At 35.4% G+C, this 22,190-nt stretch overlaps 1 protein-coding gene and 4 long non-coding RNA genes across 11 annotated transcripts in view; 4 read left to right on the forward strand and 1 right to left on the reverse strand.

The window, feature by feature from the left end:
• Positions 1-12,629, forward strand: part of LOC147761839 (uncharacterized) — a 182,271-nt gene extending 169,642 nt beyond the window's left edge. For 2 of the 3 annotated variants that reach the window (XR_015334648.1, XR_015334647.1), the window contains exons 3-5: positions 8,990-9,178; positions 10,026-10,135; positions 10,733-12,629. This is a non-coding gene — a long non-coding RNA (uncharacterized LOC147761839). Of the gene's footprint in view, positions 1-8,989; positions 9,187-10,025; positions 10,136-10,732 lie in introns of all 3 variants that reach the window. The other variant, XR_015334649.1, reaches the window with a different exon arrangement.
• Positions 1-22,190, forward strand: part of LOC106169132 (uncharacterized) — a 137,082-nt gene that overhangs the window by 95,362 nt on the left and 19,530 nt on the right. The gene's annotated exons all lie outside the window — the stretch shown is intronic.
• Positions 869-2,337, reverse strand: LOC106169080 (uncharacterized). Its single transcript, XR_015334654.1, has 2 exons — positions 2,146-2,337; positions 869-1,381 (listed from the first exon to the last, which is right to left on the reverse strand). It is a non-coding gene; the product is annotated as an uncharacterized LOC106169080 (long non-coding RNA).
• Positions 15,406-16,911, forward strand: LOC106153409 (uncharacterized). Its single transcript, XM_087013705.1, has 3 exons — positions 15,406-15,565; positions 15,782-15,960; positions 16,370-16,911. The coding sequence occupies exons 2-3, from the start codon at positions 15,803-15,805 to the stop codon at positions 16,578-16,580; spliced, it is 369 nt and encodes a 122-aa protein (XP_086869831.1). The 5' UTR covers positions 15,406-15,565; positions 15,782-15,802; the 3' UTR covers positions 16,581-16,911.
• Positions 17,784-20,990, forward strand: LOC106161634 (uncharacterized). The gene is made up of 3 exons (XR_015334712.1): positions 17,784-17,914; positions 18,098-18,190; positions 18,684-20,990. It is a non-coding gene; the product is annotated as an uncharacterized LOC106161634 (long non-coding RNA).

The following is a 22,190-nucleotide window of genomic DNA, read 5'->3' on the forward strand; positions in this document are numbered from 1 at the left end:
AGCCTTAGTTGGCCTTCCTCTTTTTTTGGGAAGTGAAGCAGTGCCTGCTGTGTTTGGTGGAGTGACAGGCCTCATTTCAGTCTATTTATCTTTATCTTAATTATTATTTTTCAACATCCCAGCCACCTTGCTTAATAAAAAATATATATTTTTTTCAGATTTAATCTTGATCTTTTATAATGTATGCCTTGTGTGAAACCATGGATACAGTAGCAGTAGTAGTAAAATGTTACTAGTATGCATGCACTGTACATTACTTTTGCCTTTTGGCTCATCCGGTTGAATATGGGTATTTCTAGATTTGATTTGCTTCGTCATCTACAAAAAAGTTCCCTTTTATTACTCCTCATTTCTAATGTTAATAAAGGAAATGGAAATAAGACTTGCTTTTATCAAAAACATCTCTGTGAATGCACGGCAAGAATTGTCATCCCGTTTAGACTTACTTTCCTAAATTATTGCATGTTCACGGATTGTGATCAGTGCATTTTAATCAAAATATCAATAAAATGGACAAACTCCACTTGATTCTTGATTCTTTTTGTCTGTAAGACATCTGCAATAGAAGATATCTGGAGGAAGAAGTGTCTTGAGGCTCATATAGTAAGACTGGCTGTGCACTTATCCTGACTCCATTTCTGCATCAGTTGCAGGCAACTGATACACCTCACTCTGCAACTGCAATCCAAAAGTAATATTTAAAATCCTACATTGTTAAAAGAGATTACAATAATTTGCATTAAGACCAAATGGCACAAGATGTATTCTTTAATGTGATGAACTATTTTCCCCTTTTTGTATGTTCCCAAAAAGATTTTTTTCTTTAGCAGTTGGAAGGTCTGCACATGAACACTTACATCATCCTCCATGCATGTTGTCATGTTTAAATTTTCACTCCACTTTCTCATCTCCTCCTGATTTGTGAAAGTCCTTACTTTCCTACAAAACAGAAAATAAATTATACCACCAGGGTTCTGCCAAGGTCTCAAAAAAGGGGGGAGAATTCTCCCCTCTGAGCTTAAAAGTTGGGGAGATTTTGAGAAATAGTGGGAGATCAGGAAAAATGATATTTTACGTAAAAACATACACTGTTAGTCTGTATTGGTATTTAATTAAAGTTCACAAACTGAACTGATTCAACTTTGAAAGTGATTTTACATAGACTGTATGTATATACAGTTGCAAATGATTTTTTATAAAAACTTTCACTTTAAGGCTATGTGCCAACAATGATACACTGCTAATCTGTACTGTTCATAGCATCTTCCTCATTATCATAGCGGAGCCAAGAATAATCTCTTAACCAATCGTGTTGAAATTTCTGTGGCACTACTTTTGGTTTCTTTCTTTCAGGCCCTTCGATGGTATTTGGTCTGCAGACCTAAAATTTAAAAAAAAGTTAAAATTTCTCCTACTTACAAACTTATAATTTCTGGAACCAGACACCACAATCCAAAAGAATTTTTAGGTTTTGATGATTAATCATGACTAAATTAACACTTTAATCAGGAAAAATTGTGTTTGGGTGTTAGTGTTTGGGAAGGACATTTTTATCTTTGATTTATCGTTTTCACAATATTGACTACTTTTTAAAATAAAGGCTAAAGTAAAAAAAATATAGGTCACCCATTTGGTTGAGTTCATTCTATGAAAATATCCTTGATTAGGAGGCCCTAACTTTTTTTCAAATTAGTATTCTCACACATATATACAGAGGAATAAACAGATCTCCTTACTTCTTCATTGAAGTTAAACATTTCCTTTTTTCAAATTTTTATTCTCACACACACACATATATGCATTATAGAGAGATAGGAATAAACATATCAAAAATGGGCCTCCTAACTTTTTAAACTTCTTTTTCATATTATCATACTCACATAGGAGGAATAAACATATCAAAAACGGGCCTCCACTTCTTTTTCATATTATCATACTCACATAGGAGGAATAAGCATACCAGAAACGGGACCCGTCATTTTTTAACGTTTTTTTTTTTTTTTAATTTTCATACTCACATATAGAGGAATAATCGTACCAAAAACGGGCCTATTACCGTTTTTTTACTTTCTTTCACATTTCCAAACGATGTGTCAAGTGTCCTTCCAAAACGTAAAATAAAAATGCCACGGAATTGGACCATACCTTTATCGTCGACGAACTGTCAGTTTCATCTGGAGTCGCATCTTCAGAAATTTGTTTCTTCCTTTTCTCAGACTTGTCAGGCGGAATGACGGATTCACCTGACTTTGGCATAAAACTTAAAATAGATCTCTGTTTTTTAACTTTCGCTTTCGGCAGGGGTAATCCTATTCGGCAAGGAAGCCGCCATTTTAACCACGCCTGAATATCACTGTCACGCTGTCTATCATTGGTTGACTGTCCCGCGAGTGAGAGAACCAATAAAACCGCTCAATCGCTCAACCTACTTTAGGCCGAGTGCAGCGGAGTCACCCGAGGATTGCCGATTGGACTGTAGTCATGAAGAGGTACTATTGATATTACGACAACAAATGACGACGCTGCCTGAAACGATCTCTTACGAGGGTACACATGCAGTTAAACTTCGTCGCAATATGACGACGTTAAGGACACTGTGTTAACAAGTCAATGCAGCGGGTGATGCAAAGAAATTTATACCGGTGATGATAATTTAGATAAACAATTTTAGACGCCACTCTCAATGTGTCTTTTATCATCTCAAGAACAATGATAGCACCCTCATTCGGTTTGTATGCGAGAATTTTCGCATCTTTGGTAATTTTTGTGCGAGAATTTTATTTTTTTGGCGAGAATCTCGCAGAATCGCGGCCTCGGCAGAACCCTGTACCACCTAAATAAAACAAAAATCTTAATGGTTACATGGGATGCAAACAAAAGGACAAAGGCAATTTTAAGTTGTACTGTCATAACTTTATCAGACTTTGGTCCATTATGGAAAAAGTATGAATTAAGAGCATCAAAAACTCAGTTGTTATATATAAATAACTTATAACTTTTTTTATTTTGCACTGAATGCTGTGGATCTGTTGTTCTATTTTTAATGGATTTATGGATTTTTACCTGCCGCTGTAGTGATGTTTATTTTGTTGGTGTCTTCTTATCTTCATTTTTAAAAACTTTCTTGTGTTTGGACTGTTGCTCAGGCCAATCTCCTCTGTGATCTGGATAAAGAATAAAAAGAAATTATCACTGTATCAATCAAAATTTGTACATTCAGGTTTTATAATTTAGTATAATCTGTCTGATTAAATCATACTTTTTTTTTCAAGCTCATTTTATTTCACAGTATAATTTTTATTAAGCAAGGTGGCTGGGATGTTGAAAAATAATAATTTTGATAAATAAATGTATCCAAAAATTTGTATAAAACTAGCATATTACAGTGGTATCATAATATACCCACAGCAATGATGGCAGAATGCATCTTATCTGCATCTTTACTCCCTCCAACGCCAGTCCTAACAGTCCAGGTCTTGACGGATTGCTGAATTTGAAAAAAATGTGGAGAATAATAATAATAATCAAAGTAAATCCAAATCTGCTGAGAAAGGGCATTTTGCTAAATACTGTCTTATTTGACAATGTTCTGCTTTTATAATATGCAGGTATTAATCATTCCAGTAAAATTGTGCTATAAATACGCAAAGAAAAAACATTTCATTGAAGAAAAATGTTTGTTAAACGTCTTAAGACAAAAAAGCCTTGTAAACTTTGGTAAACTCACATCATCATCAGCTGCATAACATATTCAGCTACTGATGAAGCATTCTTGTTCTGCAGTGCTGTAGCAGAAGCATGTTTCGTTAAATAACAATTCACAGTGCATATATATTTGTACCCTCTGTGCGATTCTTCCATGGTTACAATTTCTTTATTCCTATCTGTAAGTGCAAAAATAAAAGTGTTGCTAAATGTAAGAAAACTATGCATTTTTGCACTTAAGGCATACTTAATTGATTTCTAAGTCAGGGTGTTCTTTAGATATACGTTGTAATTAAAACTTCTACTTATGTAATTATAACTTTTATAAGGCTCAAAATGCAATCCACGACTCCATAGTTTGTGTCAGCTTTACGCATTGCCCCTCAAAGAAAACCCAAGGACACATAATGACCAGTTTAATGGTTTATTTCTTGATGCTCTCTACATTCATATTAAAAAATATATTTAAAAAGTATATTAAAAAAGTATATTTAAAAAAAAAGCACCAATCAGATGCATGAAGGGCTTATGAACATTTAGTCATTACATACATAGTGAGAAAGCATTGTGCTGCACTCCAAAAGGAACAGAAGAGTAATAGATGTAATTTACTTTGTATATAAATAATTAAAAAAAGTTATTTTGATAATAGTGTTGGAACTGTAATAATTGGATAAAATGGAAACATGTTCCATCTTTACTTGCTTTGACGATCTTGTCCTCACTAATTGAGGCATGTATTGCCATGGGGCAATTCAGTCCTTATGCCTTCCTCGCTGGTAATTGAGATAAGTCCCTCCGCAATTTCTTTATTCATTGCTGTTTCCCCTTCTAACTCTTCAGTTAGGAAGGGTAAATCCCCATTGTTAGAGGAGGAAAAAGCAATCAGTGTCAATTGTTTATCTATATCCATGCTTGGTTGTATCTGAAATGAACAAAGAAGACATACCTAAAACATTGTATTTGTTAGTTATTATATAAAACATTTAATTGTAGTGAAATTACAGGTCTAGGGACAGTGTTGAAAAGAAAAACAGTTGTTACCACATCTTTTGCATTGTTAATGTGGCATACTAGGCGTTTTTCAAATGAGTTGAAACTGTTGTCATGGAATTCTGCAGACCTGCCGACCTTGACTGGTGAAGATGAGGCATCACGCCACAAGTTTACTGGAATGGAGTCAGTTGCATCTTCTACTATGACGGTAGTCATTTTGGTGGCTACTCCATTTACCTCCACATCTTTGGAATTGTTGATGTGGCACACCAGTCTTTTTTCAAAAGAGTTGAAACTTATTTGTCTCTTAAATTCTGCCAAGCTTCCAACCTTGACAGGAGAACTAGAGGCATCTCGTCATAGATTTCCAGTTATTGAGTCTGTTTCTTCTTGCACCATGAGGGTTGTTATCTTTGTCAGTTGTCCTTTGACTATAAGGTTCTTTGTTGTTTCAATCTGTAAAAAGAGAATTCAACAAAAGAAACTATTTACAAATAAAATATAAGCCTGCATTATGATGCATTGGTTTTGAAACCCCTTACGAAAATTTCCTATAGGATTTCCTATAGGAAATCTTATAGGATCCTATAGGAAATCCTATAGGATCCTATAGGAAATTGTCCCTTTTTCCTATAGGATCCTATAGGAAATCTTATTAACTGCTTAGAATATTTTTACAGCTCTTTATATATTGTGAAGTACTTGGCAAAAATTGGTAGCTCTGGTCCTTCAAAACAAAAGAGAGTATCATGTTTATATCCTTTATTCAATATGTACAAAGTGTGTACATCTTCAACATACAACATATAATTCTGATTTAGGGTAGTAGTTCATCCCTTGAGTTATGACTAAGAATTTTAAACATAAGTCTTTTGTACATTGTTAAGCTTCTCAGTAATTGCTTTCTTTACTTCTGTTGATGACATGTTAAACCATCTGCAGACGTATTCTGAAAAAAAAAAAAACATTGTTTGTTCAGTTTGCTGTTTACAAAAATGCAAAATAAGGAGGAAAATTTTTCTAATCAGATAAATAATAATTGCACCAATTCTATTTCGAGCAATTCATTGCCTTTATCAGTTAACAGCATTTTATCAAAGACGAGGGATTAAAGTAAAAATATGAAGAACCAAATTGTTTAAAAGTGATACTGGCTGCTAGAATTTTATGCAAATGGAACCCATTATTATTGCACAATCTAAATTATTAGCGAAACATAAGGATATCTGAAACAATAAGATTTGTCAGCTTTTGTAGAAATCAGCCACAACTTATTATCATGCTTACCACACAATGCCACCACCTTCGTCTGGTCAAGCTGTGGCTTAACCATTTTTTCTCTGTGCGCATTGGAACTCTTCCCAGTCAGAGAATGTGTTGCTAGGAGCTCTCTTGTCCAAATCATGTCCATTAAAACAAACAAATTTCCTCGGATCCCTATTCAAATCCAACACTTGCTTCTCCTCCCTCCTGATCTTTAATCCTGGGTGAAGCAGCACCTACAAAGACAACAGAAAATATCAATCACTTATACACCTTTATGGATTAGTAAGCTGGATTAACAGACACCAACAATATAGATACATATTCAACTACCAAATTAACATGTAAAAAATTCTATCAAAAATAATTCTAAATACAAACAAGGCACCAAAGCTGTTAAATATTTGTAAAGACTGATTCCCCATAAAATACAGGAAGCATTTTTACTAATTTACTAATCAAGTTGAACAGTTTATGTAAATTTATGTCTGTGAAATAAAAAGGTCCATTCCACTGATGAATTGTTTCAAAAATAAGACAATGCAATTTGCCAAATCCTAGACCACGTTCTCATCAAGATAGTCAGCAGCTCAGCTAAGCCATGGCTCAAATATTTTCAACAGTAAATGAAAAGAAGAATGTGCCTCAACCAGCATTTTCCTTGCAGGGCCCGGGGCACAGTTCTTAAATTTCAGCTCCAATGTAAAGAGGCAGAGAAAGCATTACAGGATTGGGATTTTCTTTTTATCTACTGTTCACCATACCTGAGCCATGACTTATCAGCCTTTTCATTGAAATAATTTTCTGTAATATGTACATTACAAAATTATTCATATAGATGAAATCAAAATTTACCATGTGTTCATCCTCATTGTCAGAGGATCCCGAGCTGGAGGATTCCTGTCTCACTCTTGATTTTGGAGCGAACAGTGTGGAGAAATATGATTGGCCAGACGTTGATGGAGTGGGTGATGGCGTGGGTGACTCTGACCTTCTGAACGCCTGCACTCTGCTCACTGTGGTGGAGAGATCTTTCACGAGTTTCTCTACTGATACCAATCCTGATAAGTAAAATCAATCTTTATGTAGACATTTCACACAGTCATTTAAATAATAAGTAGAAACACTTGTATAAATAATTATTATAAGTATCTTTAACCATTCTAAAACGATGTGGACGCTCATTGTCATTGTACTTTCATTTTGTGAAAAGGACAAAATTTTACAATGATCACAAGATCTGTCTTGGTATGGGAACGTTACTTTAGCTTCTCCTGCGTTCTATTCTCATTGCAAACTTTACATGTTGTTGCTTCTTTGCTGCCAAGTTCCAAACTGACTTCATCATTAGCCAGCCTTCTTAGTAAAATGGTAGAACAACACTTAATGTTAATGAATAAATTCTTTTTACTGCTTGTCTAGGGAGATAAAAATCTGATTGTCCCTGATTTACCACTTGTGAATTATGAATGTGATAATACTCAACAGACTGCAACCAAAAGTGTCACTTAAGTTGTCAGTTTGTTTTGGAGACAACACTAGAATTTGTCTTCTCTTGACTGTCAGTTCTTCAATTAATACTCCTATGTTTTGTAGCTTTCTCGCAGGATGTATGTCATCAAATCTGTTGAATGCAGCTGTATGAGAATGCCTAAAATCAACAGCATTTTAGCAACATTTCAAGAGAGTCTCCATCAGATGTCTCTTTCACCTTAAAAAATTCCTGCCACTTTTTTTTAGATTTCTATGTGTTTTTATGTACCAATACGTACCAGTTTATGTACCAATATGTACCAATATATGTACCAATATGTACCAGTTTATGTACCAATTAAAACCTTTCAGTTTTGTACTGATATTGTGGTATTTTTCTCATTATGTACAGTTACAGATTTGAATTTTAAAAAAATCAAGTTCTTTCTCTGGTGGAGAAAACACAGCCAGCAAAACCCACACTGCATTGGGTTTTGACATGTTTTTTATCTTGGAGCAGCCTTTGCAGTTTGGTAAAGTTCATCAGACCTGTATGCATCTTAGCATTTTTTTAATGCGTCCATTTGTTTAAGCTTTTGTCCGTAGGCATTTTGACGATTTTTCTAGTTTGCACTTGCTTCTGAAACTCTTCCCTCACCATTTTGGTGAAGTCTAAACCTACACCATTGAAAAGTATGTGATTGGTATAACAGTCTGACGTCATTGAAATATGATAAGGCCAGTTACAAACCAAGTTTCACGAACAACATTGGGGGTTTGATACTGATATATATATATATATATATATATATATATATATATATATATATCACGGCTGGTAAAGGGGCATTTAACCTCCAGTGTTGTTGCTTCATTAATAATTCTGTCAGGTGTACTTGCCAAGTATGGATACTGTGCTGATGTACAAACATGCCACATCGCAATGTTCTGACACCTGATGTCTCTTCACATACTCCAGCACTTTCTCTGTATCTACTGATATTACTGCAACGAAACCATGCTTAGAATTGTTGCGGCTCTGCCATGAGCTATCTATCGTGATGGCACAGTCCACAACCTTCCCCAAATCGACGTCCACGCCATGCAGAAGCTGTTTTACTTGTAGCACCACCTTATCCATGCTCTCCTGGGTAGTCTGGCAAGCAATGTCTCCTAACTGTTTGGTATGGTCCAGCCAGGGATGGCTATGAAGAGGGAGAGGCATGGATAAAAATGCACTCAGTCTTTTCGGAGCATGACAATCTTTTCCAACCACATGCATGCTCAAAACGTTAGCTATTTCTATTTTTAAAAATATCCAGTTCTTCTAGAGGTCAATGTCCACCCTTCCTCAGACACACTGCCGCAGAACACACATGCCCATTTCAATTCACTTGACCATCCCGCTTGGCACCATGTTGATTTCTCTGTCAGCCGTACCTCATTCCCAAGCTCAGGTGGCACTGACGCTTTGTTGTATCCAGCACAAAAACAAACCAGACTTCTTCATGACAAAAACTGGTGGTTGACTGGACTGTTTTATTTTTTCCAGCACCTTTCTGTATGACATGGTGGCTTCTAGACAGCAGCTGGCTACATGGACATGGCTTTTAATAATAAGGAACAGACAGTTAAAGACCGGCCAGAACATCCCTAGCCTTCATATCTCATCCACATATGCAACACATGGGATGTGGCAAGTTTTAGGCCAAGTGAGATTTACACAGCCAGAGAAGGGCAGGTAATATGGTAAGCAGTGTTATTACAGTATTATTGCAGTAATGTATCAAACAAATTTGTGAGGAACCATGTTCTAAAGTGATATTTTGCTCTTGAATATCTTAAGAATTCTCCACATGTAATTTCCCTTAGCAAAATGAAAAGTGTGCAGCACATGTGCAGCACACTCTAGAGTGTGCAGTAGACAGCTTTGGGGAGTGTGCAGAAGTGTGCAATAAAAATTCTTTCTTGTTGCACACCTACTGCACACTTCCATAAGTACAGATAGTGTGCAGAAAGTATGCAAGAGACTTGGTATTTCAATAGAAGCATGCGGAGAGTGTGCGAAAATCTTAATTTTAGAATAAAAATCTTATCATTTGATTTTTTTAATATGTACCAATACATAATACATGTATATGCAATGCCATTGACAATTATACAAACAAAATACTTCAGTACACATTTTACTTTATATCTATCAATTAGAAATAATCAATGCTTATATAAAATTGTAATTATTATCATATATAAGTGGCAAGTACACTATGATGAATAATACACTATTGTGAGCTATAGTGGGTATTTATGTCGCAGGCCAGAGAGAAATCCAGCCAAATTAGTCCAACAAACAAATCAATAACATTGTGTAAAGCTAGTTATAAATTGTTTTGTTCTAACAAACTATGGTGTTTACCTCGATCACTCAAAGTATGAGAATAAGTGGCCCTATTAATGTCATTTATTATTTCAGCCCCAGCCAGCAGGTATCCTAGGTTGGAACATCTCTCTGGCCCATCTCCTGGGAGTATTTTTGTTGTATTTTTGTGTAAGATATGATATAGTATTTGTATATTGTAATTTCACAGGAGTTTGGCCTACTTCAAGGAGGTCCATGTCCAACATGGCTTGATTGTCTTCTAAAAAGAGGAGGAAATTACATATGGAGAATTCTTAAGATATTCAAGAGAGGCTACAGGTAATAATTAAATAGTTTTTTTTATTTTAAATTGACAAAAACTTTGTTTTGATATTTTGAATTTAAATCTTTTGTTTCAAATTGTCAGTAAATAATTGAATTGAGTTGTTTCTGTAGAACACAAACAGTGTAGGTTGCTCTCTAAGGGCCCATTCCCAATGAAACTACCATTCTACAGAGATAGATCCAACTCCACGGGGACTCCAGCTGAATGCAATCAGGTTAACATGCCTCGTGGCATTGAGTAAAATATATATAAAAAAAAGCTGGTGATTATACAAGTTTGGAAACAAGAGGTGGTGTTTTAATATGATTGCATTCAGCCAGAGTCCCTGCAGAGTTGGATCAATCTGACTACATAGATTGATAGTTCCATTGGGAATGTGCCCTTAATCAAAATAGTGGGTATGTCTACATTTAAGTTTGGGTTTGATTTTGGAAAAATTATGACTGCTGCTGCTTCTTTAGTGTAGAAATTTTCTGTTGAGGTTTTGACTTTGGCAAGTGCTTTTTATTTTGGGAACAAACTATGAATGAATTGTGTTAATGTTATGCTTGCAAGTATTCTAATGGGGCACTACACTATTTCCCTTTCAGCTGGCAGAAGAAAAGGATTATAGTTATCAAATATTATGACCTTCATCACTGGACTGATGGACATGCAGTTTCTGGGATTTCAGCGCCAACCAAAAGTCACATTCTCTTTTGCTATGGACTCTTTTTTGCATACCCACAGAAATTACTGCATTGAACTTACAATTGCCCTTGCTATGAGGTGAGAAACATCACCAAAACAACTATTTGATTTGTGGGACTTTTCTATCATTACACATTTTGGACTATGTTACAGAAATGCCATACACTGAGTGTATTGTTACTGCTGTTTCTCTGTTGGAATTGGATTGAGATAATTGTCGTGTTTTAATTCACTGAGAGGAACCTTTATTTCTTTTGTGTGTGTGTGTGTGTGTGTGTGTGTGTGTTGTTGGGTATTGAGAACTTTCAAATGGCTGTTCAGTGCAAAGGAAACGGTGAAGTTTTGGGAAGGGCACTAGGTTTATATACACTGTGCTTGGTGTCAGTATACATTTGAAAAGTTGATATTTTTTAATTTGATTTTTACTGAAATATGCCTGATTATGGCAGTGGGAGCCAGTGTGGATGACTACACCTAAAGTGCCCAGTGCATGCTGGGAGCTTATCAGATGTGCATGCAAAGACAACTGTACAGAATGTCAATGTTGAACTGGATCAAGGTCCATGTTCTCCTCTTAGTAGATGAAATTACCAAATAATAATGATAACAATTGTTATTAATGATAATCATTTGCATTGAAATCAGTATGAATCTAGCTTATCATACAAATTGTAGGATGACAAATACAGTTCCCAGCAGGCATAGTTGTGTTGGATCAACGTTGAAAACAGGTTGATATGTTGAATTGCCGTTGATCTACCTAAATTCAAAGTTAAATCAACGTTGATCCAACCACGTTGACTCAACATTGTATTTTGGTCAATGACACAACCTTGCAGTTATGGATTGTAATTTAAAATATAAATTATTGAAAACGTGATACTTTGTTTATCAATACTGTAACTCATCATTTCATCATCATCATCATTTAGAGCCTATAGTGTTCCACTGTTGGACAAAGGCCTCAGCATGCTTTTTCCATTGTTTCCTATTCTGAGCCTCAGATTTCCAGTTTGGCCAAGGTTTCTTCTTCCAAGACTTCCAGTAGTCATCTAATTCATCCCTCCATCGTTTGACCGGCCTTCCTCTTTTTCTTTGTCCATACCTTGGGGTCCATTCTGTAAGCCTGATTGTCCACCTATTGTCCTTCATTCTTTATCAAAATAATAACAAAATGGGTTTAAATTTAAAGTGACAGTTGTTTTGTGTCTTTAGTTAACTAGTGAATTTTCTTAACTTGTTATTCAGAAATACATTCCAATAAACTGAATTGCTTGCAAGGTCAGCTAACACTAGGATGAATAAGTTGCTGTAAATATGATGGAGTTCACAGGTCTTGGTAACCTGTTATAGATAGACAGGTTGAGGTGACTGTGATCTTGTTATATATATAATTCTAAACCTTGGAAATTTTAACTTAAAGGCCATACATTTATACCCTACATATATTTAGCCATCAAACATGTCCTACTGCTAAACACATCCAGGCAAATTTCCCGCTGGGTGGGGTTGATATAACATTGTTTTCTGACGTTGATACAACGTTGTTATCTGAGGTTGACACAACTTTCAAATCCAACGTTTCTTCAATGTCTTTTCAACGTTATGGTTCAACGTTGTTTCAATGTTAAAACAACATAATTTGCCCGCTGGGTTGTGTCTTGTTATGTTAACAGTTCTTCTAAATTTAGTTAAAAGGGAGTAAGTAAGTGCTAGATTTTGTGTTCAAAGATCAAAGTTTGTATGTGATATTAAACTATTTATTTTATAAACAAAATAAATATTGTTTATATTTCAGTAATGCGTTTTTCCTTGTTATTAAAGAAACTCACTCATATGTAAAATAAATGTTTGCTTTTAGAAAAAAAATGGATAAAATGGTAGTATTTATTTATTTGACAAATAAAATGTTATGGCAAATTTGCATTTATAGCATCTGATTTAAGGTTACCTCTAAGTTCTGTTTAAGCGCATAAGTCGGCTTCCCAAATCTTATTATAGTAGCCAGTCTTTTTTCATTTTACCCTTTTTTATGTTCAGTAAACCATTAAAGAAATGTATAAATGCCTCAAATGGATAGTTCAAAAGCAACATATTCTTTCCTGGGGGGGGGGGGGGGGGGGGATTATCCTGAGGAGTGTCCTAGAATCGTCCGACACACCAGTCGCTGTAAACCGCCAAACCATATTTTGTTTTACTTTAATTTAACTGAGTGGCTTTGTTTGGTCAAAAATAAGGTTCATTTCTAAATCGAATTCTTTTGTAAATATTTTTCCAATGTTGTTTATTCGGCCACGTAAAACCACCACCCTGGTCCAATAAATGGACGTTTATCCAAGAAAGTGTGGAATTATAGAATTATATCAACGATCGATGTTGTTGCGATTGTAGGGTAATTCCCCCCTACTTGGACCCATATTATAGAGCTATAATTTTTAGAATGTAGATATTTCGTCCCTGACAGTCTATGAATTATAAGTTGCGCGTCTGCATCCAAAGATATTCAACAGATTTAAAGAAATTAATGGAAGATACTGTATTGACTCCCGCCTATTCAATTGGCAAAAATTATCAACCTTTCAAATACATAATTGTATTTCCTTGACGCATTTCTGGTGCTTTTTACTGCGTACCATTCAAATAGAATGTAGTCTGCTTTTCAGTTTTGTTGTTACCATGCACTCAACGTCCTCAACGGGAACATTCTGATTTTAAGAAATCATGACAAAAATACAGTGTCCGTAACATTCACAATTTTTCCTCATTGGAAAGATCAAGTTATTACCGCAATTCATCAAAGATTGTTTCAATAATCCATAGCACTGTGAAATTCATGAAACCTAGGGTTCGTGTACATGCATACAGAAAATGTAGTCCACTTACTAATGTGTCATCTACAGGGATATTGTCCCACATTTCTGTGTGGTTAAGATTAGAATATATGAAATGGCAGATATGATGAATTTTCACCTGACAAGTAAAACTATAATACTGTCTCCACGGGTGGGCTGCATGAGTAGCAAAACTCGCCAGTTAGGGCAGCGTGGCTGTAACAGCTCTACTTAATTCCACTGGACGTTCACTACCCCGGCTCAACCGGTACTTTGTGTTGGTCGTACGGGTCAATGTCATCGCCTTGTAAAAATCAAATATTTTCCGCCAAATATTGCGAGGAAAGCGATGAAACGGCTGAAACGGCTGAAACGGCATGTTTTAATCTTAAAGGGATAACTCTTCATATGAAATTCATTTTTCATAATAAATACATTGTAAACAACCCATTAAAATATAATAAATTCCATTTTCCCACCTAAACAGTGGTTAGCGCAATTATTCTGGATTTTGTGCTTGTCATCAGACCAAGTGGGCCTTCATAGATGGCTATATCTCAGTAATAATCTCTTAAGAGAACATTACAAAAAATCGCATTTTTTTTAACCTTATAGGCTAACTTTGCTCACGGTCAAAGTTTTGCTTCTACCTGCCCAAGAAGCACAGAGTCCCAGCAAAAGTTTATGTAATACTGACAGTGACATAACTTCGTTACCGCTGTTATTTTCACAAAGATATCCACGGACACGGCACTCCACTGGCCGCAAGCTGACGATCCGAGTTTTTATATCTTTACAGTTATGACTGCTTTCTTTATTTTAATAACTGCTCTTTATAAAAAAAAAAAAAGATATATTAAAAAAGAGATAAGAATGAGCCAGTTTGTTCAATAAATTGCGTGTTTCTACTATAACCTAACTAACAGACTAACAGCGACCCCTGTGGCCAACGTTGTAATAAGGGTACAAGTGGGCGTTTGAGTACCTGTTGCAAAAAAAGTTGTCCACTGTATATGCGGCATACAAGAGTATAATTATCTTATGTGATTAGTTGAGCCTACATAATTACCTACGGTTAGGGTGGGTCCAAGCCCCTCTCTGACCACAGGGTGCGCTAGTAGTCTGTTACAGCCAGTACTTTAATTTTGTATGCTATTTTAGTCTATAAGGTGTCCCAATATCGTTTCAAACTATTTCAGTTTTCGCGAGTGTTTATAGATTTTGATAAAAAGATGATAAATTAAGACATATTCAAGGCTGTTAATCACACTAAATGTGCCAAATATCCGTAAGTCGTCAGTAAGAAGCAAAACTATTTGTCCTCTCGGAACAGTTTGCACTTTCCAACCAATAGGAAGGCTTATATAGCAGTTTTTATATTGCCGGTAATAATGCTAATTTGTACTTTGCGATTTTGACGGGTCTGGCTTGATTTCTGAGTTGTACTCACTCACGTTTTCCTATGACGTCACAAGAAGTAGTGATATCAGAGTCCTAGCTAGGGTGCATTCCCAGAGATTTAGCTCGATCCAAAGATTAAGATTTAGATCGACCTAACTCCCTGGTGTTTCACGCTAAATTGCAGTCAGCCGAGCGCGCACCATAGTTAATTACCCCCTTACAGCTTTTAGTAGGCGGGACAGACGCTTAAGCCGGCTAAGCTGACAGTAATCTAGTGAGACTCTCCACAGGGGTAGATCGATCTAAAATCTATGGGAATGGGGTCCTAGTTATAGCTATAGCTATTGCATGGGAGTACAATTATTCTATTGTTCCGTCGAGGGATAGATACCTATAAAAGAAAAGTGTGGAAGACAAATTTATCAGGAGCTCAATCTGGACGAATTCGCCGCCAGTTCAACAGCTCTGCTATACAAATACAGCTTCCATTTGGGTCAAAAGGTTTGAGATTTCTGGAAAATGTAGTGCAGCATCTTTGCCTCGATTGTCTAGATTAATAACTGTCAAGTATTTTCAAAAATCACTACATTATGTTGCTTTTATAAAGATGATTTGTCACTGCCTTTGTCACTGTTTTCAGACTCAATCGCTTCAGTAATATCTATGTGTATAATTGAAGATGTTACTTTGATTTGAGATTATTCTTTCTTTATTCAGAGCCATAAAGTTTGAAAAACAATGAAAATTTCACTAGTTGCCGCTGCATTGTTACTGGTGGCACATTTGGTGGAAGCCACCAGTGAGAGATCAGGGAACGAAGTTTATTCTGCCCAGAAACGGTCTTCACTCACGAAAGGTCTTGCTCGCAGAAGAGCATGCGGCTCCATTAACTGCAAGTATGTAAATCTGTACTTTGGTGTTAACTATTGTAGAGCCAATTTAGAATAAAATATCCTGATTGAAGAATATTCTTCACATTTGTCGGGTGCTTATTATTATTATTTTCTGTTTGCTTTTAGAAAAATTTACAACACACAGTCCAATAAATTTTCTAAATATTGTAACTGCACTTATTTTGTGCCCTTCTCTGCAAGGAAGATTCCAGAAGAAATGATAAATAGAAACATTTTTATACACGTTGGGCCTGTATATAACAAATTAATGAATAAAAATAAAGACACACCAGTAAATGAATGAATTATTTCCAGATTACTACATGGGAACTGGGGACGCAATAGCCGTCTTTGTAATAGTGCCCAGTTTATCAGATCAAAATTAACTGTTTAATGCATTTTCTACTTTCAGGGTGTCGGGCTGTGAGTCCAGGGGTGGCTGGTGGTTTGTGTCGAATTCCGCCGGCTGGAACATCCGGGGCTCTGACCGCGGTTGCTGTGGCAACTACGGTGGCTGTTGCAAGCATGCTTCAGACTTGTGCTACATACACGACTACACGTGTCGCTGTTGTATACCTAGATTGTATTGTGGACCCCAGTGCAAGAAAAATTCGGGCTGTTGACACCTTGTCCTAAATATCATTACTTGAAACAAACTTGCATTTACCAGGCTACGCCCGGTTTGCCCTTTCTAAAGGACCCTAGACTTTGCTGACATTGGAAATAGTTCCTATACAGATTGTAGTAGATTTTTCATTTTAGTGTAAACTTTGTAATATTCACCTTTGGCACGAGCTCCTGAAAATGAAATGACTACATGAATGTTCAAGATCGTCACCACGATTGGCGTTTGTAAAAGAACACTATATTAGACCATTAACCGTTTCAGCGGCCAAAATGGTCATCATATATGCATAACAGAAATCAAATAAAACGATGTTTGCCAATAGATAATGCTTCATGCATTGTGTCTTCTGATATCTGCAAGAACCCGTGTATGATATCATTGCTCCCTACACTTTGCAAGATTTGAACTCGAACACCAAATTATGAAGGAAACTCCTGCGCTATACAAGCAAATGTGTAAAGTCACAAAATATCCTTGGACGCAGTCAAATTGATCTCAACTCTGAGACGTACAATGTATTTTGACCGAAAATAAGTGAATCTGCAGTATTTCTCAGTTCATAATGGCAAACATGATGATAAATTATCTTTTTAACGTCTGAAATCCATAAAATGACCACTTGACTTAAATAAAAACATATAAACTTAATAAAAGTTTATAAATAAGGATTGTTAAGATATGTATTTACGAAAACGCCTAATTCGGAAGAAAAAGTGCAATTTGCGTCAAGGTAAATACTAGTACGTCCGTCTAAATGGATGTGTTGGCTGGGTTTTATATATAATAAAAAAAGTATGGGAACCGTTTACCCGAGGAAAATCAATTTTTTTTTGGCCAAAATGAACAGTTGTTATCTTTTTCATAGAGTTCAAAACTTTGCACCCCACTACTCAGTGCCTTCATCTGTGATACTTACACTCTGTGTTTGGGGTGGGGTATTTTCCTGTCCCCTTTGTTAACACAAAGACACGGTACAGGGGCATTCGTGTATATTTAAAATTTCATATCACAACTGTTGTGGACAAAAAACAGACAACTTTTAATGTTTATGCCTTTATGATTTCAGCAAACCCGAATCACCTTCCAGAGATGGGGGAGGGGGGCATGTTTGCGCCGTATCTTTCAACAAAGACTAGTTGAAATCGAGGCTTCAGTACGGAAGGTGGACAACTGTATATAATCGTTTGCATCAGGTGAGCATTTTGGTGAGAGGTGTTCAGATTGGACCGAGGTCAGTAGAAGATGGAGAAGAAAGCAGCCTTGTGTTTCATTACTACAAATTCTACGAAATGGTCGGAAATCTGGGACTGAAATTGGCATCGATCTGTTGTAAATACTGTGCATGTATAGATGATGGAAGATAACATTTGTGAATGATATTTGCGAAAAATGGGGCATTTTGGACATAAAACATCATGTCGACATTTTGTCTTGACGTCAACAATATTTTCCCTTAAAAGTCCAAATTCAACTTGACGTTTAAATAGTTAATTTTCTGTTAATTTTTTTCAGATGGAATGCATTTGCTAGTAAATAGATGGTGAGAGGTTTGCTCAAGCAGTGAACGCGTCTTCCGTTTCCAACAATGTCAGGACATTTCGGCAGGTAACTGCATTAGCTTAATTTGTTTTTTAAAAAATTCAAAATCCACCTCAGCAAATCCCTACCCGCCAATGTGCACATGTCGTGACTATGTTGTTCTACTTTCTAAGATCTCATAAATGTTGTTTTTACTACCCTCCTGTCATATGTTTATTTCTAAAATTTCACTTTATACGTAATGGAAGGGTCACTATCTTTTTAGTAGCACCACTGACGTGTGATTCTAAAGACACAGAATGTTGTCACGTTACTGTGTGTACACGGAGTAAAAGAATAGAAATTATATTGTTTGAAAGTGCATGTTTACATAAAACGTGTCAGCTCAGTAGGCCTATATGTATACAGTGTATTCGTCTAATTTTAAAGTTGAAAAGTGGTTTGTTGAATATTACTGTCGAAATCGGTTACCGTAAGATTAAAAATTGCTTAATTTAATCGCTCCATAGACATTGCTGACCCATTGCTTTGTAAAAGTGGGTTTATTGTTTAATTTCAGTGACTCAACCGTGCACGAGAAGATTGAATACGTTCTCCATCAAAGACGTCAGACTCGTGTTCCACAGCGGCTACATCTATGTCAAGATAACATGTCGCATGTCAGAGTTCGTCTGCTAGTAAATTTGTAGAGTTGACACTTAATATGAAGTGCAATGTTTGCTTTTGGTTGTGAATCGGCTGTAGTTATTTTCAAACTATTACAAAGTAGTGTTCAGGAAGAGTACTTTGCTACACGTACTTGTAGTAGTGGTTTATTTCTATGCAGGTGTTGCAACATAAACAACAATGCACATGTAGGACGACGGTTTTCTTTTTGATGGTAACATATTTGTGAGGACAAATCTGCAATTTGGCAGTTCTCCGTGAACAATTATTTATTTAAAATTGAATTCTAGTATTTATTTTGGTGATGTTTAGTTTTGGAAAGAAAGAAAACATTCCAACCGTGTAAAATGCATTTTCGGAAGTCTTTGGAAGTTATTGTTATATTGTTATATTGTCAAGTCGTCAAGTTATATTGTCAAGTGCGCGCCATATTTGATCCACGGACTAGATAGACGGTGGTTCAACTGGTTGTGAACTCGGTCTAATGCTTTAGAAAGCGTCTGGAAGTTGCAGTGAGTGTTCAGTTGTTCTTCGGAAGAAAAAAAGAGCGAGATGTGCATCCACCAAAAATCAATAATTCGCTGTTATTTGAATAATTATGCTTCAGAAATTGCAGCATTATCAAATTGGCAGAATGTGTCATTAGTATTGCAGAACTGTCCACACGTATTGAAACGATCTTTCTTAAGTTTGAATGTGCGATTGTGACGCATATAATGTAAACTTCGTGTTTCAATGAGGGGAGGGGTCAAAACTCGCCCTGGTTTTAGAAACGAAACCAAGGAGTTGAAAATTTCCCGAAATTAATGTGCATTTTTTATTGCAGTAGTGGTAGGTTACAAAGGAAAATCGTTGTATTACAGAAGATGTTTTATTTCGGAATATTATCTTCATTAAAGGGCCCATATAGGACTGACATTCATCAGAAAATTTTACACACTGAATTTTCGACAAATTCTTGACAAAGTCAAATAAATCATTTTAGCTGCCTTTTTTTTAAATGAGTACTCGATGAAGGTTTTAAGATTGCCAATTTCTGAATGTGATACAATTTTTAAAAAGCCAAATTTACATTTTTCGTAAATTTACTTAAATTTTGGCTAGCAGTTTTTTAGCCAATTCTTTGAAAAACCATCGAATTATCGTACAAAATTACTTTTTAATTGTATTTTGCTTCTTTAAACAAAAAATGAATGATTGTAATTCACTCAGTATAAAAATATTATACAAAAGTGTGTAGATCAACGCTCTGTTAAAGGTTGGCCTTGTGCCTTGTATTTTTTTAGTTGACTTTTTGGTCGCAATCAAAGAGTGATTGAAGAATAACTCCTTATCGGATGTCAGTCTTGCATGTCCTGTCGAGTTATAATGCCGAGTGTCACTTGATCACTGAACACCGGAGACCAATCTTAAGTTTATTAGCATTGTCTTAGTAAATGTGCATTTGAATAATCTTTTTTCCGTTCTTCTTTGCACATTATTCTTTAAAATAGCTATGGTTGAAATAAGCTTGTAAGTTGGTCATGTCATTATTACGTTTCTGATTTGCATGCTGTACAGATTTCAGTTTTCGCTCAAAGTTGTGCCATGAAATGCATATTTAAGCAATTCGTATGAAAAAAAAACACGTCTGTTTTGGGCATGACAATATTTATCGATGAACTAAACAACCAGGAATCTTACTAAATTTTATTATTTTATCTACTTTTTTTTTTTTTTTTTTTTTTTTTTGTGAACATCAGCAAGACGACATAGTGCTTGCATGTGGGTGCATGCGTCGGGATAGGATGAGGTTATATGCATATTGAATTTTCTATACCGTTCACACCAGTGAATTTAGACAAACATTTTTTGGTAATGTTTTGTTTTTTTTATTTATTGATTTTGTTAATCTTGTTGGTATTATGTCTATAATAATATTCCTGAACTCCTTTATAAATAAAAATGCTACGCCGGCCAAGTAGAAATTTTCAAAATGCATAGAATCTTGACACGTTTTAGTTAGATAGAGAACCATTTTTGTTTGTGTGTAAAAGCTTAATTCACATTTCATAGTACGTTTTATGAAATTGACATTAAGAAGAAAAAAGGTATTCCAAGTTTTATACTATTTTGTGAAAACAATGCTGTTACTTTTTGTATTCATTTGTGCAATAATAAATGTGCAATATTGTTTTATGAACAAAATAGAAGTTATTTTTCTTAACTACAGAACCACCGACTCTTCTTCCTATCCTGTGTTCGTAGCACTGTTTTGTAGAAGTCGAAATTCTTTATTTGGATTTATTTTTGCAAAAGGTAATTTGCTGGGACCTAGTTGCGCCAGGAATCGAACCTACAACCTTCTGTCTGAGAGGCAAGCGCGTTACCTACTCCTCTAACTGTTCCCACCCACCCTCCTCGTGATAGACTTTCTTCTTATAGTAACCAAAGGAAATTTTTAAAAAGACTTTTGGAATTACTCGGTTTTATCCAAGTGCGCGAGCAGGAAACTGAACCCCAACCCGTGGGTACCAATGAACATGAAAATATTACAACTCGTTGCATACTTTTGGCATTTCTTTATTAAGACCAAAACAAATTTCCATTCCATAAATGCATGTATATTTAACCATCTTAAAACATCAGTTTGTGGGACTACAATTGTGATTTTTTTAAGTTTTGAAGGTTTGAATATAATGATATCAACAAAGTTATTGAGATCCTCATTAGAATTCACTAAAAATGTAACAAATTCAATCTATTTGATTTTACAAATAAAATTATCAACTAAACTACCCGTGTTTGACCTCATTAATATTAAAGAAAATAATTCAGAATAAAACTTTTTCCTTTAAAAAACAACGCAGGATCTGGTATCCACCCCACCTTTAACATCAGAAAAATCGAGAAGGAAACCCACTCTGGACTAACATTATCAAGTACACACAATGCTACAAATTACCTAGAATTTCACATTTTGACTAAATTTAAATGTTCCAGATCTGACGTTGATTTTTTTCTGTTTCTAACCATACGATATAATAAGAATTATTTCAATAACTAAATACCTAAAATCATGAAAAATTCTACAACTCTTGTGACAAATGTTTTGCAATGAACAGAACAAAAATTAATTTCACATAGCACATGTAGAGAGAAAACATTTTTGCACCTACTGATCGATCCAATAAAAAGTAAGTTTTTCAAAGTTGAGCAGATTTTGAAAAATGGTATCAATAATTCTTTCGTCTTTACACAGAATCCAGATTTCTTTAAGAGACATCATCTTTCAGTTACATTTTACGAAAGTCATAATGTACATACTACGAACCTAGACATCAGAAAATTGGTTCATTAACAAGAACAAGCTTATGAAATTAAGTTTTCTAATCTCTTCTCTGAGCGTTTAAAGTAAAGC

The sequence above is a fragment of the Lingula anatina genome, chromosome 5, assembly GCF_051362555.1.
Source record: "Lingula anatina isolate TDL-2025a chromosome 5, LinAna3.0, whole genome shotgun sequence".
In the NCBI taxonomy this organism is placed as follows: domain Eukaryota; kingdom Metazoa; phylum Brachiopoda; class Lingulata; order Lingulida; family Lingulidae; genus Lingula; species Lingula anatina.